Below are 18362 nucleotides of genomic sequence, written 5' to 3' on the forward strand. Positions count from 1 at the left end.
ACAGCAAAAGTGCTCAACATGAAAGGGTGAAGTCTTCGCCCTACACTTTCATTTTAGCTTGTACCGTCTGTCTCTTTCTCCCGTATTCTTTCTCTCTCGACTGATCTGGAAGTGGGAATAAAAGGCAGTTGCTCTGTGTGTGTGTGTGTGTTTGTGTGTTTGTGTGCGTGGAGGCGTACTGCAGTTTAATGTCGTGTCGGTGCCCCACGCTTGAGGCAGTTTCCAGCGTGTCAGGCAGCCTGTGGTGATGACCCTTTACGGGAAAATGGCACAGAGAGAGCAGTCACATTTACACTGACATTTTTGCCATCACCTATGGCTATGTCAACAGGCCTGACCCCCCTTCTCTCTCACAGACAACAGTGGATGGGCCTCAGCCGTAACACACAGAAGAATGGAAACATTTGCAGAGAAAATGACCATTAACACAGGCCTAATATTCAATATGTTATAAAAGGTTAATCATTTGGTATATAAATGTCATAAAACAGTGACAAATATGCTGCTCAGTTTCCCAGAGCCCAATGGGATGTCTTCAAACTGCTCGTTACTTGTCCACAACTGAAAAATATTCACTTTACAACTGTATTAAACTGACAATCTTGATACTGTGGATTTTTTTTCCAGTTCGTTTTTTGTAGAAACACATAAAAAAAGCATGCACAAATGTCCACTTACACTCAATACAAATAGAAAAAAAAAATGCTCTCAGACCCCTTCATCAAACGCCACATAAATCTCACAGACCTGAAGCTTTGCAAACGCTTTTAATTAACTCAAAATACGACAACGGGCCTTGTGTTTTGTTTTGTTTTTTCGTCTTTTGTTGTTAGCTAAACACATTCCCTGTCTCTGGCTTCCTGATCTTTTCCTCATCAGATCACCCCAAATGAAATAATTGCTCCAAACTTGGCTCGGATTCTCGCAACAAGAAGTCTCCAGTGTGCTTTAATTACAAATAACCCTTGTAAATGACTCACCAGTTACTGCCATTATTGAATCTGTCAGCGCCGATCCACAAAACTGTCATCATTCAAAGTAAGCGGCTTTGTTATTGCGAAGCACCCGTTATTTACTGTAATTACTTCAATGGAATTGTCTTTGATTACAGGAAGCAATTACTTAGCTCTCCCCTGATTGTTTACCTGGTAAGTCCCTTTCTTTCTTTTGTAATAACAACAACTTTCTCTACCTTTATTACTCTTTATATTGCAGCCTGTGTGTTCTACGAAGATTAATATGTGCCTCAGAGTGACGTGATCCAAATGCGTTGGCTGAAGTTTTGAGAAAAGATCTGAAAATAGTGGTGTCTCTCTGGCAAAGGCAGGAAGGGAAGTCTAGACTGGCCATATTGTTTTGTCGACAGCGCATGTCATTATGCGCAGAGTAGCGGAGGGGATTTCTCTCTGTCTCTCCTCCTCCGCGGGAATAAAAGGGAGGCGAAACAGCATTGGTCACAGAGGGTGTTTTGTATTGAAATAAGTGTGTGTGTGTTGGTTTAGAATACTTTGGTAGTCATTATTGGAAAGTTCCCTCGTGGAAGATCCTGTGAAATGGGTGCATGTGAGTGTTGCTCAAGTGTGTGTCTTGTTTTCGGCGCGGTAAAGGGAATGACGCTTTTGAAAATGTGCCCCTACTTGGGAATTGTGTTGCGAGGAATTCTTGCATGTTCAGAATTTTTGGAGGTGGGAGGGGCCTCCAGAGCCATGCAAAGGGAACCCCCCACTGCCTACTAACCCCCCTGTACTCCCCCTCCCCGAGTCTAGAGCTTATGAATGGCCTGAATACAATAAACACCACTTTTTTCTTCTCTCCCTCCCTCTTGTGAGCCCTTCTTTACCTCTCTGAGGATTTCTGGGAATGTAATGTATGTGTGTGTGTGTGTGTGTGTGTGTGTGTGTGTGTGTGCCACAGAGAAAAACAGTGAGAAGGAGAGCACTTAAGTGAATGTACATCAGCACATGTGTGTGCGCTTTTTGTATCATGATTTGAGTGTGCGTATGTATGAATTTCTCGCCTGCCAATATGATATGTGTGTATCCCATGTGGAACAGGATAGCAGGTCCCTGAGGCCTGGGCCTTGCCTGGGCAGCCAACCCAGGGTCATGTGAGCTTTCTGGGGTGTGAAACTCTAGGAGTGGCCCATGAGGGATCAGCTCCAGGTCACTCGCACTCACAGTGAAAGACACACTCTCTCTTTCTCTCTTTTTTTTGCAACAAATAGCCCATAGAATAAATGCACTGTCATAAACCCAAAAGACCTGTCTCAGTTCCTCCCCCCTCCGAGTCCATCCATGGCCTATAAAATCTTGCAAAAACATCTCACAGTATCCTCCAAAAAGCCATCTGTGAATGATTCCTCACACTCATGACATCTGGCACAAAGCTAATATTCATAACCCTTATTCCTCAGCTCGGCAGTGCCTCTATGAAGAAAAAATTATTAGAAAGCTAAATGTCATTATTCTCTTGCGTTGTGCTTGAAGCGACGTGTCTGACAAGATCGCTGTTCGCAGATGACTGACTGGTGAATCCGCGGCTGTTAATTTGCCAGGCAGCAGAAAAATGGCTGACACCTCGGAATGGCACGTGTGCCCGCGCAGAGGGGGCAGGTAGTACCAATCTCTGTCTTACACTGAGAGATGGTTCATAATCAGATCATAACAGATTAGCCTAGATACTGCTTGATAATGTCAGGGTATGCCTTGAGACAGAGAGATGTAGAGAAGTGATGAAGACACAGGGAAGGCAGACGAAGAGACAGAAGAAATGAAGCATCATTAGCGCAGACTAGTTGAAGAGGTAGAGTGAAAGCATCAAGACCGAGGACATCAAGAAATATTAACCCAGTTTATCTGAATTTTTTACCACATTTAATTAGTGAAACATCATTTACCGCTATCTATTTGATTTACAAAGAAAGGAAACTTCAAACCTACAGTGAAGAAAGATGACAATACCTCATCTTACAGCCCCAACACTGTGCATATACTCTCCATCCCAACCCCACACTCCAGCAGGCAGAGAGAAAGGGGAGAGAGAAAAGTAATGAAGTAGGAAGGAGGGGAAGGCAGGAATGAAACATGAAGTGGCGGAAAGGCTTAAATAAAAGCCACCGAAGCTGAATGAGCATAGAAGTAAGTGTCTGTTTAGCTAATGCTAACGAAGCTAGTGAAAATGCATGAAGAAAGCTAACCTAGTTTTTACGTCATTATCTGTTTGCTCACAGTGTGTGTGTGTATGTGTGTATACAGCGTGTGAGGGGACTGATAAAATATTCCTTCCCTTGGTTGGCCCCGGGGCATTTCAACTGCCCCTGGCTCCTTCCAGTCACTGGCCTGCTCCCTAATTGCCAGACACACACACACACACACACACACACACACACACATGCGCACTCACACACACACGCACACACGACATTCAGAGCTTCTGTGGCTGGAAACACACATGCATAAAGAAAGACAGAGATAGACACACACATACAGACGAATGCACATCCATGCATGCATGCATTCTTCACACACGAACATGCACCCCCATCGTCCTGCATTGATTCACCCCCCCCCACCCCCTCCCAGCCCCTCCTCTAACTAGTTGCAAAGATGTTGTCATGGCCGATCAGTGGGCCAGGCCCAGAGTTGTGCCTGTGGCTTTTCCTCGTGGGGAGACTGGGGCTTGCTAGCCTAGCTGCCCCACGCTGTATGTGTGCAGCCCAGGGTTACAGCCTGCCGATGCTCTTAATGAGCCTGGCAGCCTGTGTATGGAGAGTGACGGGCTGCTTCACTGGCTGACTGGCTTACTAGCTGCCTGGGTAGCTTTCTGACTGACTGGCTGACCGGCTGACTGACGAGGTTGCTTTGTGACTGGCTGACTGAGTTGGTGGCTTCATAGACTGACTAGCTTACTGGCTGACTAGATAGTTTACTGGTTGACTGAGTGGACTTCAGAGTGGACGACTGACTGACTGACTGACTGAGTAAAGGGCGTATTGGCTGAATGATAAACTGAGTGTGACGTCACTGAGCCCGTGCTTACACATTTCCAGATGCATTTGAAATTGCAGCTTACGAGTCAGAAGTTCTCTGTCCATTCAAACATACTGGTGATCCAGACTGAAGGAAGCCGCCAGCTTTAAAGGGATACTTCGCCAATTTTCAACCAGCTTTGTGTCACAACATTGTGGGTAGTATATGCAAACTTCCCTCCATCTTACCAGCGCCCAGATCTCCCTGTTCATCTCTCACATCTGCTGTATGATGCATTTTGCATCCTCTAGAGGATTTTCGCTGTGCTGGGCTGTTGCTCAAAGTACAGATTGTACTTCAGCACAGCGTATTTAAGCCAACTGAAAGCAACACCTGCCTCTCTCTTTCTTTATTAAACTCAGATCAAACTGTAAAACTAGGCAGTGCTGATCAAATATTAACTAAGATTCTGCCACTGTTTTGCCTATTTCTCACCTAAAAGGTCTTCAGAGACATTTTAGTGCACTGTTTGGCTGTAATGCGAGAATTTGTGAACAAGAAGTGGGCGCCATACTGTTTCCTGTATCATAAAAATGGAGGAAAATACTGAGATCAAACAGTAAATCTAAGCAGTGCTGATCAATTATGAACCAAGATTCTGTAACCGTGCTGCCTGTGTCTCATCTCAAATCTTTTCAGAATCATATTTTAGCCATTGTCTTTTAACAATAAACTTCCCAGGGGTTGTCTCATTTGACAATCATCTGACAAAATAATTTACAATATGCTCTAACTGCAAAACAAACAAACAAAAAACATGCTACACGTGGCATGTTTCCAGATGTATCTATATTGGAGGACCTTTTTCTGAAAAGTCCAGTTTTCATTGTTAGAAAATGTCAGCTTCAAAGGCCAAAATAGAAAAAAAAAAGATCTGCATTACAGTGGACATGGCCGGACTGACTGTCCTGCGTCTGATTTTTTCAATTGATTAACTCCAGTGTGCCACACAGCATCTCCTCCCTCTCCTATCCATTATTTTCTCTTCCTTCATTGCCTCCTTCAGTGGCTTGAGTTTTTTCATCCGATCTTCTCCACTCTCACAGAATATTCCACCTCCCTTCCTCCACTCCCTCTCCTCTTACCCTCCTTCACCATCTCTCATTCGCTTTCTTTTCCTGTTTTACCCTACTTCCCTCTCTCTCACAGGCTGAGGTAACACCACTGACATTTCCCCCAACATGGCTGCCAGACACAGCTTTAACACCTTTCCTGCTTCAACCTTCCTCACTCCCACAGTCTTTCTCTTTTCTCCGCTCCCACCTCCCGCTCTTCCCTTGCCGGTCGGAGTTAAAGCAAAGCAGAAATTAGCCCCAGACCTTGCAGAGGTGATTGGTATCAAATTGCAGTGAAAATGGAAATGCCAATAAAATTGACGGCCCTTCTCCTGCCGTTCCTCCTTCCTTTTCGCCTCCTAGGTAAAGTAAGTGTCTATAGGTCAGACTTACTTAAAAGTATTGGGAAGAAAGGGGTTAGGGTTTCCCTGTCTGGCTCAGCTTGGCCTATACGTGACTAAAATGTTCAAACTTTGCTTAGAATCTGTGAAACAAGGATCAATCCATTTTGTGCTTCCTTATCAATTGTTTTAAGGAGATTTTGTGCATGTTGGACGCCAACACAAGTAGTGTTTCTGTCTTCTTTTCACACAGTTGAGTGATATGAGATAGATACGATATGGGTAGAGATGTAATGCAACCTACCTCTCTCACATTATGCATCATTTTAGGATGTGATTAATTAATTATTGATTAGCTAGAGATCTTTAGGGTTATTTTATATTCTATAGGGTCATGATTAAGAGTCTTAAAGATTGGAGTTGCTGCTTGCATACCATTTTATTCACCATATATCAATAGATACGATGCAGTGCTGTAAAATATGACTGATAGTGCAGTATGATTTTGTACTATATGTGGCTGTGGCAGCCTAAAGGTTTGAGCAGGCTTGTGACTGGAAGGTCACCGGTTTGATCACTGGACTGGAAACAGCACCTGAAAAGCAGAGCATTGTCTTCAGTGATGCTTCCCTGTTCAATAAACGTTCATATTAAAAACACATAACATATATGGTTTTATCAGTCCGCTCTCATGGAAATATATCAAGTATAAACAGCAAGAAAGTCCGTGTAGGGCGGGTTGGAGGGGTGCTGGATGGGGCAAAAAAACATGGACTTTCAACCAGGAGACAGCTGTTTGTGTCCTGAAACCAAAAGTCAGTATAGTTACATGATTTTTTTTACCTAAGTACTCTACATAGGTACCCAGTAATTTTAACTGAAACCACAACCCAGTCTCACTCCGAAGTCGTTGAAATCTGGTGCTTGGGCAGTGTTTGTGGTGTCAGACACCGACGAACAAAGCTGTCATTTCATGTCAGCATGATATGAGACTGGTTGCCGTTATAGTTTAACAGAGCTCAGTGCCATCAGGGGAAAATGCAGCAGGACAAAAACGAAAGTTAAGGCTTCAAAAGTCCGACTGGGGTGAGTGAAAGGGGTGGTGGATGGGTTCAAAAAACACTTACTTACACCCAAGACAGCGGTGTTCGTGTCCCGTAAGATTATTAAGCCATACCTTTTTCTTTTTTCTTAAACCCAGCCATGTGCGTTAGGAAGAATTTGTGGTGTTGTACCGACGTAGTGCGTTTATTTTGAAAGAGACCTTATGTAAATGGTAAATATCCCATGAAAACAGAAGTGTATTTTGAAAGTAGACAATACATGTAACAGGCAGAACTTGACACAGCGTCCCAGAATGTCAACGACCAATGCACCCAGGGTACTTTGCATGTCGTATCTGGACGTGGAAAGTCCGTGACCAAACGTTGATATGTGACGAGGTCGGAGTGAGAATGTGTTGCAAACAACAATCTTTTCTCAAACTTAACCAAGCATCTTTTGTTCCCTACATCTAACCAAATTGCAACTGTTTCACAACCAGACTACAGCTGTTTGTTATAGACTCTGCATTGACATTGTTTGCCAGCATGTAATTAACACATTTCATGCCCACCATCAAATAATGCATTGTCAAGAGGTTGTGTCCATTTCACTTATTTCTGGGAGACTGTGTATAATAAAGTACTACGTGATACAGTTTTGAGAAGAAGCCTTATGCAGGCAACACGCCCAGAATCATGCACTTTCTCGTGACCGTTTTATCGGAGCATCCACACTTTTATGACTTACTCTGGGCTTTCTCTGTCCCCTTTCTGTTTCCCCCCTCTGTCTTTCCCCTTCTCTCCATGCTTCTCACGATTTCTCACCTCTTCTTGAGCCTGCCTGAGCGCCCACTCTCTCCTACTTGCACATATTCACTCACTCACTCAGTCACACACTCACTTACACACTCATTCACTCACTCACTCACGCTCTGAGCTGGTACTCTGGCCGTTTGCTTCTGTTCTCCCAACTCACATGGGACAAGCCCCTAGGTTTGTTATTGTAGGCTTTGCTGAACATGAACCGGTCTTTACAACGGATTGAAAGCATTTGCTTCCAATGAAAATCTGGTCTTAGATTACAGGGCCTCGGCTCGGCTCACCCCTCTCTTCCAGCAGGCAGAGGGAGATGCAGAGAGGAAAAGAGAGAAAGAGAGAGGGGTGGGTGTATTTTAGCCCTGAAACAGTAGGCAGAAAAAACTCCCTTGTTAAGCTCAGGCTGCGTTTGTCCCGGGCTAATGATGTAACCGAAGCTTGCAATGTGAGTGTGTTTTTAGACAGAGAGAGGTCTAGGAGCTGTGTGTAAGGAGCACATTGTCCTGAGTGTTTGTGGGGGGTTGTATGTGTGTCTTGGTGAAATGGTTAGTCGATTTAATGGATTAGTGCATTGACAACAGTAATTGATTAATTGTTTATGAAGAAAAAGTGTCAAAGATTCCCTTGTTCTCGCTCTCAGATGTAATGATTTGCTGTTTTTTCTCTGTTTTACATCCTTGTAAACTGAATTTCTTTAGATTCTGTGCTGTTTGTTTAGGTCACCTCAGGCTGGAGGATTGTGATTGGCATTTTTCAAAATATTCTGATATTTTAAAAGGCTAAAAAATTGATGAACCGATTAAGCAGTGACTTGGAGTGAACTAGCAGAGGTTGCCGACTTGCTCGAATCGCCTGAATCCAACTTTTGACCTTTCGTTGGTGTTACAGTCGCCCAGCCCAGCCACCAGCTTCACATGCATGTGTGCATTATTGATGTGTGCAGTGGGTGGTGTTTGCATCCGTATCTATGAAAATCAAGCTCTTGTTTTATCCCTCCCCCACCCTCCATGCCGTCACCTCCGCTTCCACAGGAGGTTCATTAAAAAGCCTTCAATATGTGTGCATATGTATCTCCTTCTGCCAGAACAGTCGGCGAGAGAGAGTGAGAGCTAGCCAAGTGTTGTTTCGTATGGATCGTTGAGAGCCTCTCTCTCCTAATGGTGTATATAATTCAGGTGCCCTCCAGGCATGCTTTCAGGAATTCTTTTGCCCGAGGTAATGGGGAGCAAAGGCCTGGGTTTTAGGCCCTTGATTATTCCATTGATGTGGCAGGCTGGAAAAAAGTCATCTCCAACCGGATTAGCGCCAACATCCCCATTAATTATCGATGAATCGGGGGCTTAGGGTTTAGCTAGGTGCTGGGTGTCGCCCTCTGCAAGTTAGCGGAGCGCGGGCCTGCTCAAATGCATTTATCTACTGCCGTCGCAGTGAATAGACCTAGAAGCTTTAGAAGTGCTTTGTGTGTAATCAATAAATAACTGGATCCAATTCTGTGCACTGCTTCAGCATTTTTTTCTTCTTCTTCTTCTTTCCTTCCCCTCACTTCCAGTCGACAGAGGTGGCACGGGACAAAAGTCAAGTTATCAGCTGCTGAAATTTCTAGCAGTGAGGGTGCCACTTGTTTACCTCGCCTCATGTTTCTTTTATGATTATCATCTTCATTGAGGGTGGCTCGCATTTTTGAATAATGATAATAACAATTAGGCTTTTCACAGACAGATGGGAAGAGCCTCTTTCTCTCCACTGGAGCCGTATAGAATACGTACAGTAATTGGGTAGTTTTGAATATGTGCAGTGTGTGTGTGTGTGTGTGTGTGTGTGTGTGTGTGTGTCAGTTCATGTTGTTGAGTCTGAATGCAGAGAAAAGGCCCACGGAGTGCCTTCCTTTCACTTTTCCTCAGTGCTCAAATACTCTAAGCTGTCTCAGTGTTCCCCTTAGGTGAGGTTAACTGGCCTTAATAGAGCCTTATCGAAGCCCTACAGGTTGCTGTAAGCAGCCATGACGCCATTGTTATGAAAAGCAGCTAGCTTTGTTAGCGCTGTTTGTGCCTCTGACTTCCCTTTTTTCCACCTATTTTCCTTTTATTTTCTGCCTTCCCCCTCCTCGCAACCTCCCCTTTTGTAGTGCCGTGTTACTCTTTCCACCTCAGGTAAAATGGCAGAATGCGCCGGGGCGACGCTTCAATAACTATTTTCCCCTCAGGATAATAAAGACTAAATCTCTCTGTCATTTTCAATTCTGCGCAGGCTTGGATGGGAGAGTGGGGAAATGCGACCTTACAAGTCCTTTGTGCTCCCCTTCTCCCTCTCTTTCTCACAGAAAGATGCGAGCGCTCGCTGTGTTTTCAAGTGGCGGGGGGAGAAAAATGAAAGGCAGGGTTATTTATAAATGTATTAAAAATGAATGCATTTATGAGGTGCTGTTTTCCAGCCATTCTCTGCTTGCCATTGTTGTGTCTCTATACCCCTCCGTCTGTGCATACAAAGCCCTCCAGAATTCCTTCGAAATCGTATTTATTCCCTTTGAACGCAGAGGCGCAGCGAATGCAGGAAGTAAACAAACTGTGTGTCTGATCTCCGCTGTCTCTTCCTGTTTCTTGTCATGTGACAGGTGATGGCCTGGACAACAGCGTGGCTTCACCGAGCACAGGGGATGATGATGACCCGGATAAAGAGAAGAAACGCAACAAGAAGAGAGGGATCTTCCCTAAGGTGGCCACCAACATTATGAGAGCATGGCTCTTTCAGCACCTAACAGTGAGTTGAATGAAACACCATTTGTTCTCAGTTTCATATCACGTGCTCACACTGAACTTCACTTTACAGCCACAGGCTTTCTTACTCTTCTACACACACACACACACACACACACACACACACATTTTCTATCTTTCCAGCTCTGCTTCTGTCTTATTTGACACAAATACACTCGCACACAAAGGAACACATATACGCACACACCCACAGACACTGACACACTCACTGACACTCACTACGCACCACCAGAGCCCCCCTCGTCTCCACAATGTACCCCGGTTCGTACGGTGAACACTTCAAAGACACAGGCCTGTGTAATCTGCCGGCGATCTCGGCAGCCTGCGCTCTCGCTCCTCATCTGCTGAAACTGAATAAGGTTGAAGCCAAGGATAGACGCCCCTGGCCATAGCTGCAGATACATAGATGAACCTTATTAAGAACAAATCTGTCATTATTTAACAGATGCCTGGGATGCTGCAAAAGCCTGTGGTTTGGCTTTATTTTTACTCAATTATAGCAGGGAATACCAATGTCGTTAGCACCAACTGACAGCATCCCAAATTGTTTGGGGAGGAATAGTGTGGGAAAACAAGTATTTTGACATTGAGACATACCGATGTGACAGTTAAAATGGAGCCAGCAGTAAACAGAGTGTTGTCTTGTTTAACAGCAACTTTCTATCATTTCAAACACGATCAATTCACCAGCCACAGTTAGCATTGATGGATGCCAGAATCTCTTAATACTTATCAATGGAACAAAGGAAGACAATAAATAGAAACACATGTTCTTATGTTCAGTGAGATAACAAGTATACTGTAGTTTAGAGGGCCTCTCATTAGGGCAATGCAAAGTTTTCAATATTAATTAATGCAGAGTTTGCACCAGTGGTGTCACTCAAGAGACACTTGTGCCTCTTGCCGCTAAAGTTTACTGACTCAGAGTCGGGATATTCTCCTAAGTCCTTCACTGACGTTTGGTTACCTGTAGGGATGAGCGAGTACACCATTATCTGTATCTGTTTAACCAGCTAAATTATGTGTATCTATATGTGTACTCAAAATGGGTGGAGTTTAAGGTAGATGAGGGTGTGGCCTAACCAGAGGTTGATATTTTAAGCCTGAAACTAACGTGGATTGATCAAGAGTTGCTGTATTTATATTCTATTAGGAAACTATTTAGAGAACGATTTTAGGATTGAGCTTCAGATCATTTTCTAACAAGTTAGGGGAATGAACGCAACTATCCAAATGTGGATTTCCCTTCATCACGAGTATGGACATTCACACATTTTTCTCAGCTTATACTCATAAAAAGTACATTACCCATACCGGATATAGTATTTGGATTGGCCCCAGTAACCTGCATCTGAGAAAATGATCAGTTACTTTTTGCCCATGCTCAACCTTTTAGTTAAGCTTTGTCGCATGTTCTGTGCATTGACAGCACATAACAATTTTTTACAACAATTATATTGTTCTCTTTGGGGAAATTCTCTGGTTGAAAGAATTTACAAACAACCACAATAACTAAAAAAAAAAGTTTTATTGTATTTAGTAAATTAATTTGGCTTTGAGTTTCATGAAAAACATATTCCAGAGACTTGAAAGTGCCTGAAATGTTACCTTATATTTTTATATTTTAAGTAAAACAGGTTTCAGACCTCTGAATTTACTGCTTGCATCATGGTTATTTCAGTAATTTAAATAGTAAAATAAATAGAAAAAAAACCCAATATCAGGCTACTTTCATGTCAAAAAGTTTACATTTAAAAAATTATTTAAAACAATCAAATCTAAAAACAACAAGTGACCAGGTTATGAGGGTAAACTTGAATTGCAGGAGGAGTAAGATGTTTTCAAAACAGCTTGAAATGGTGACATCTTTTCTGTGTTCATCGTTGCGCTGAGTAAAATTCCTGATTACAATTTGAATTCAGTGTTATGACAAGGAAATATGTTTCAAAACTAACTTCAGCCAGCCTTGCGTCACACGCTTTCTGTCTATGTCAGGAATTTGGCGCAACGGTACAGTTTAGTGAGTGGGTGTGGGTTTGAATTGCACAAGCCAACAGGGAGGATGCTGGGAAAAGTAATTTAGTTTTTGGATTGTGAATATTGCATGGGCCCCACTCTTTATTTATTTATTTGTAGCTTTGTACCGTTGATGTTGATGGTGTGCATCGTACAGTGTCTTCTTCTGTTTCCGACAGTGTTAATGACAAATTGGAGGAACTTTTTTTATTGGTGGCATGTTGGCAGAGAAATGTAGTGTGTGTATCTGAACACAGAATATACTCACACACACACACACATCTCACAAGGCTTCTTATACTATTTGTTTCTCTTTGTGCTCTCCCCTTTCCATCTGACCCTCCCCACCTCCTTCACAAACCACCAGCTCTCCATCACCCCGCACACACACACACACATCATCACACATACACACTAACCTCTCCTCCAACTCCCTGACCTCAACCCATACACCCCCCGAAACCTTCGAGGCTACAGAGGAAAGGTGTTTGAAACATACACACATCCTGTCTGTGGAAATACAGTTCAGCACACACTTGCCTAGTGAAACACTCTCACACACACACACACAGCAACACACCTACTGTGTCATATTACACCATGAGTTGGGCTTATGGGAGGCTTCTGCGCTGTTAGATCTCAAACAGTTGGAAGGATATAAGAGAGTGTCAAGGGAGAGGAGGAGAAGGCGAGGAGGTGAAGAGGGGGATAAGGAGGATCCATCCACCTTCTCCCAGGAAAAAAGAGAATGAGGAACTATAGCATGCACACATACAGGCACACAATGGCACATAGGGTATATTGCTTTATGGCACAAAACAGGAGGAAGTTCTCACCGTGCAAACAGAGCTGTAGCGCTCAGAACTGAGGAGTAAACTGAAAGGTTGATGGAAAAATCACTTCCAATATGTCTGCCCTCTCCAGCGAGGCCAAACAGAAATGAAACCCAGGCGGAGAGGAGCAACATCTTCTTTGTTTATGGGAAATGTGGTCTTAATTTTGAGAAACACTGGCATTAACAATACCACTGGTGTCTGATAAATGCTCGCAGTGGTCTCATTTGTTTACACTAATCATTCTTCAGTGTCACCATTAATTCAATCACCATATGTCTGTGTTTATAAATGCTACACATAGCACCTCTAATGCAAAACATTTACAGTATCTCTTACACCGGCAGTATGTCTCCCTGTCTCCGCTGGTACAAACATAAACACGGACAGCTGATCCAGGCTCATCCGCAGCATCATCAGCTGGGCTCCCTTTGTTCCACAGAGGGATGGAGGATGTGAGTCTGGCCTCTTAGAGATAGACACAATGCCAATTAGGCACACACAGACGCATGCACGCACACACGTACTGTGTACAGATTTATGGCAGAGTGCTGTGGCCCTACACAAACCTGAATAAGGGAGTCAGGAGCTGTTGTTTCTCAAGTATAAAAGATGTGCAGGATTTGACAGTGGAGGAGAACAGGGTAGAAGTTTGGATACCCACCTTGATGTGTTTTCTGTTATTCGCCCTCACACTTGGACCCTCAGGGGAGTTCCCATTGTACCGAAGCGGAAGGAGAAGGTGGGTGGCAAACTGAGGCTGCGAGTGCACCAGCAGGGTAGGTGGTAGGTGGCATTCATATGGCTGTTTTTTATTGTTGTTTTGAAGGCATTTTTGCATCTCACTTACCCATCAAGGCTGCTAATTTCCAATGTCTTATTCGAGCAGGAAAAGGGAAAGATTGTGAAGCAGAGTGTGTGATGAGTATTGTTAGCATGGATACCATCGGTAGAAAAGTTATTGAATAAAATGCTGGTCTTATCAGTGCCAGAGTCGAAGCCACAGTGCTTTGGGTGTAGTTAATATTCCCCTGTGCAGGGTGACAATGTAAAATGAAGAAACAACAAATGGGAATATGCTTCGATCTGCTGTGTGACAGGCAGAGTGACGGATAGAGCAGTGGGATTAAATTTGTGATGATGACGACAGTCGCAGCACGCTGAGTTCTCTCCAACACGCCCAATGAGCTCATATGTTGTCGACAGCGCTTGTGGGACAAGTCCATCGGAAGAATTTGGCTGCTCTGACTTGGAGCGACTACAAAACATTAGCGTTAACCGCCTGTCACCGATGGCCGGACCGCGCAGCCCGCTGCCAGCTTGACATGCAGCTGTAAACTTGGTGGGGAACCAAAATAAAGGGCAGGGGAGGGCTTTTCCACTTGTGTCCTCATCTTGTTTTGATCTTTGTTTTCCATTGACATTGTTAATTAAACATCTGTTGTGACTACTAGCAGTGATCTGGTTTCACTGACTACCTGGAGAGGACATTTGATAGAGAAAATGCTCTGCACCAATTGATAAACTCACCTTGATATCTGCTTAACATCAGTGAGGATGTGTTTAAACTTGTAGATATTGTTCGCCTGAAGTGTGTCAATGATTTTCTTCCTAAAAATATACAGTTTAACAAAATAATTAAAGTTGTGGATTGCATAATTGGCAGAGCTATCTCGTTGCTTTGTGTTAAAGAGACAAGCACTGAGATGAAGAAATAGCGATAGTCAATCTTTGTTTCCTCCATTCCTCCTATGGTGCAGATGGAATCCACCTACCCCCCCACTCACCCACCCCTCCCTCCTTGCAAATGGTATTTTCTTGTTTAATTTAACAAGAAATGAGTAGTAAATGAAAGCTCAGGCCTCAAATCCCCAACGCGCCCTGTGCTCTGCTCTCCACTCCCCTATGAAAAGGCAATTTGTGAAATTATGTGATAGAGTAATTAGATGGAATTCACCCCCGCCTCCCCACTGCACACACACACCACCCCTATCCCCGTTTAGATTGTTGCCTTGCTAAACTGAAGTAGGTGTGTGTGTGTATGTGTGTGTCTAGGGCAGGGGGGTTTGGCATTCAGAGTGTTAGCATCGGTATATTAGCCTGGCAGACTGGGACACACACTCACATACACATTATCACTAACACTCTCTCATTCTGGCTCTCCTCCCCTCCTATTTGTACACAGACTCAGTGTAACGAGGGGCAGCCGTGATCGCAGCTCATAAAAGAAGCCAACCCGCAAACCCTCAATGAGCTGCTTTTTTTCCCTCCTCCTCCTTTCTCCTCTTAAAATGTGTAAAATGCACAGAGAGAGAGTATAAAAAATCCAACTGGAAGGCATAATCCCCCGTTAATACAATTAGAGTCTAATTTAACCGCTCGTGTACGCAGATGTAGCCGAGCTGGGGGAGCGCCGTTACCCCCCTTGGAAATGTTTTTTTTTTTCTCTCCTCAACACAGCAGCGTGCAGCAGGCTTTTGAGCAGAAACAGGTGTGAAAGGCAATATAATTCATTTCTGCGCTGGCAGAGGAGGCCAGGAGCCTCGCTGTCGTGGGCCCTGGGTGGTGGAGGAATCCAGACTGGGTGTGTAGGGCGGGAGGGGAGTAAAAGGAGGTGATAGATGGATGGATGGGTGGATGGATAGGTGCACTTATCATTAAAGGCAATATGTTTTCCCTTATATCTTAATGGTTTAGGTTGGGATTGAACAGAAGATTGAAAAACTGGGGAAAGAACTCTCAGCTTTAATGTCGAGCCAGATTGCGAAACTTCTCTTTCTCGGTCGGTGTCTGCGATGGACAATAAAACGTTTTATTTTTGAGATTTTACTAACACACAACAAGGAAGTAAGCACCAGGAATCATTTAAAAGATAATTCAAATGTCCTTTTACTGATGTGTTTTATAATCAGTACAAAAATGAATTGTTAATGCATCGTGGTGCAAACTCAAGACCTATCACTTCCTCATCTTCTCAGCTAAGAGAACACAAACCAGATATGTAAAGCCTCATCTAAACAACAGAAGGGAGGGGAAAGAAAACGTTCAAGGTCAGAGTTCGCCATTGCCTCAGATGCCATTCATCTTCGTCTGTTTATTGCTGGAGCCTGGACGTGTCAGCACCCTGGTCACCCACGGTAACCCTGACCTGCCACGGCAACCCAGGCCTGGAAGGGTGTTACCAAGGGCGCGACCAATTTTGTACACGCAAAATTACAACAGTCAATGTTTATCAGATTTGAACTTTTGGACATTTTTATGACAAAGGTGCAAGAAGACAGAGATTCTTTTCATGTTTATGACCGTCTTCCTTTGATTGTTTTATGTCATAGTTATCCACGGCACAAATTAAGTTTCTCATGGAAAATTATTTCATTTGACCGTCCTAGCCGCCGGGACGCCCTGTCAGGAAGCGATTTTTATAAGGAGAACATCAGCTGACTATTTGTTGTTACTCATTTATTCATCATCAGCAACAAAGGCACGATGTCCGTCTTGATACTGTAAAGTAATATAATGGCCTGTGTGGCCTGGTGTCTCCAATTAAGTCTTAATTCAGCCTAAGTGGCAGTCAGAATCTTAGGCGCCACTGCATTAGGATTTCAAAGAGATCCTAAGAGACGACAGACAGACGGACAGATCTGCCAAAGGCCTGGCGTGACACTGTGATGAGCCTGAGCGGCAGAGGAAAACAAGAGAACAAGTTAGTCTTATTCTCAGCATTTTTTATTCAGTTTCAGATAGTTTATCTCTGGAATGGAAATGGCTTTGGGCTGTGTGTTTGTGTGTGTGCATTCATCTTTGAGGGCTAGTGTTGGCGTAAATGTGTGCGTGTGATTTCTTTACTAGGAGTGTGTGTGTTGGTACGAGGACATTTTAAAGCAAAAAGTTGTACGTACCAATCGCAGGAGAGGTTGGTGTCAAAGAGGAGGCAGCTGAGTCAACCTGCCTACCCCCACAACACACACATGCACACACACTCATACTGTGCCCCAACCCCCACATTACCCCACACCTTGTAATGAAAACATCATCAATTATCCCTCTTGACAGGCCCCAGGGACCAAAGGCAGACAGCGCTCTTTGGGGGCTTCTCTTTGTGGACTGACCCTCACAGACACACAGACTTGCTACTCACGCACTTTGAAACCATTTCATGTGCCTGCATGCTTTTTTAAGTGCATGTATTACAAGCTGATGAAACATTTTCCAAGCGGGTAGATAGTGGTCCATGGCAGTGGGTAGTAGTAAGATCAGTGCTATGTGTGTGTGTGTCCTGTGGGGTTCTGGGGTTGTTTGTTGGAGGGGGTTATGGTATGGCCGGGGCAGAGGGAAACCATCAGTACTGACACGGACTCCTGAAAGGCCATCTGTTTCATGATTGATGGATGGAATGATGGATGGATGAGTAGATGAATAGATGGATGGAGGGATACAGTAGATGGGTAGAAAGACTGACACATGGCAGATGGTGGCAGTTCGGAGGATACGTATTAATTTGCAGAAATATCAGGATAATACTCACATTTTGTTATCATTTATGGCATTGGTCGATCATATGCTGAGTATGTAACTGCTTGGCGACCAGGCCAGGTATCTAATTGAGACAGGCCTTGATTTGTCAAAATGTGTAGCCACACCGGGCTAGTAAAAGGGACTGGGCGTTTAATCAGGACGAGGCTTTTAATTGAAGTTTTTTACAAAAAGGATGATGCCTTAAGGCTGTTTAGTGCGGATGACAAGAAAAAAGAGATTGGTACAACCTTGTGGTTGGAAGATGACGTGAAGTCTGCGTAGGTTTTGGATTGTAATACATTTTTGACTGTTATGCAGTGTCAAAAAAACAGTGTAATATGTGAGAATATATATGAATATGACATCAATTTAGTCCTGGACCGGGTGAGATGTAATGTAGAAGGACTCTAGCTGCGGTTTTGGAATCTCAAATAAACCTTGTTCAGGTTTTACCCTGTCATGTGAGTCAAAATTAGGATACCTGGCAGACTAAGTGACCTAGGGACATACACATTTCATTTACAGAAAAATCTAGATAAAATTGCGACAGATGAAGAATGTTCCCTGGCTTTTAGATGATATGAACATGTTATATCAAAGAAGAAAACAGTCCACCTTAAGTTCCGCTTGTATGTGCTTACTTGGGGATTTTTGCACATACAGTTTATATATGTGTATAGTCCTGATCAGGCCTTTTACAAAGTCCCTTTACATTTCAGTCAACCCTTTATTTCAGCCTTTTCTCCCACTTTCTGTTTCTTGTATCGTTTTACCTTTCTGTTTAAAAGCCCTCAAGGGCAGTTAACTTTTAATTCATGCCACCTTTGAACTTTTCCAAAATGTCTGCCATAGATCTAGACCAAAAGCAAGCATGCACATGTGTGTGTGTCTGAATGTGTGTGTGTTGATCTGGCCTTGGTCAAGGGGCGGGTTGGTGTGTT

General features: G+C 43.7%; 1 protein-coding gene across 1 annotated transcript in view; it reads left to right on the forward strand.

The window, feature by feature from the left end:
* Window positions 1-18362, forward strand: part of LOC126406504 (homeobox protein Meis1-like) — an 89838-nt gene that overhangs the window by 30340 nt on the left and 41136 nt on the right. The window contains exon 8 of the mRNA XM_050070809.1: window positions 9895-10040. Coding sequence (XP_049926766.1) covers window positions 9895-10040 — 146 coding nt within the window. The remainder of the gene's footprint in view (window positions 1-9894; window positions 10041-18362) is intronic.

The sequence above is a fragment of the Epinephelus moara genome, chromosome 19 (assembly GCF_006386435.1).
Source record: "Epinephelus moara isolate mb chromosome 19, YSFRI_EMoa_1.0, whole genome shotgun sequence".
Classification (NCBI taxonomy): Eukaryota; Metazoa; Chordata; class Actinopteri; order Perciformes; family Serranidae; genus Epinephelus; species Epinephelus moara.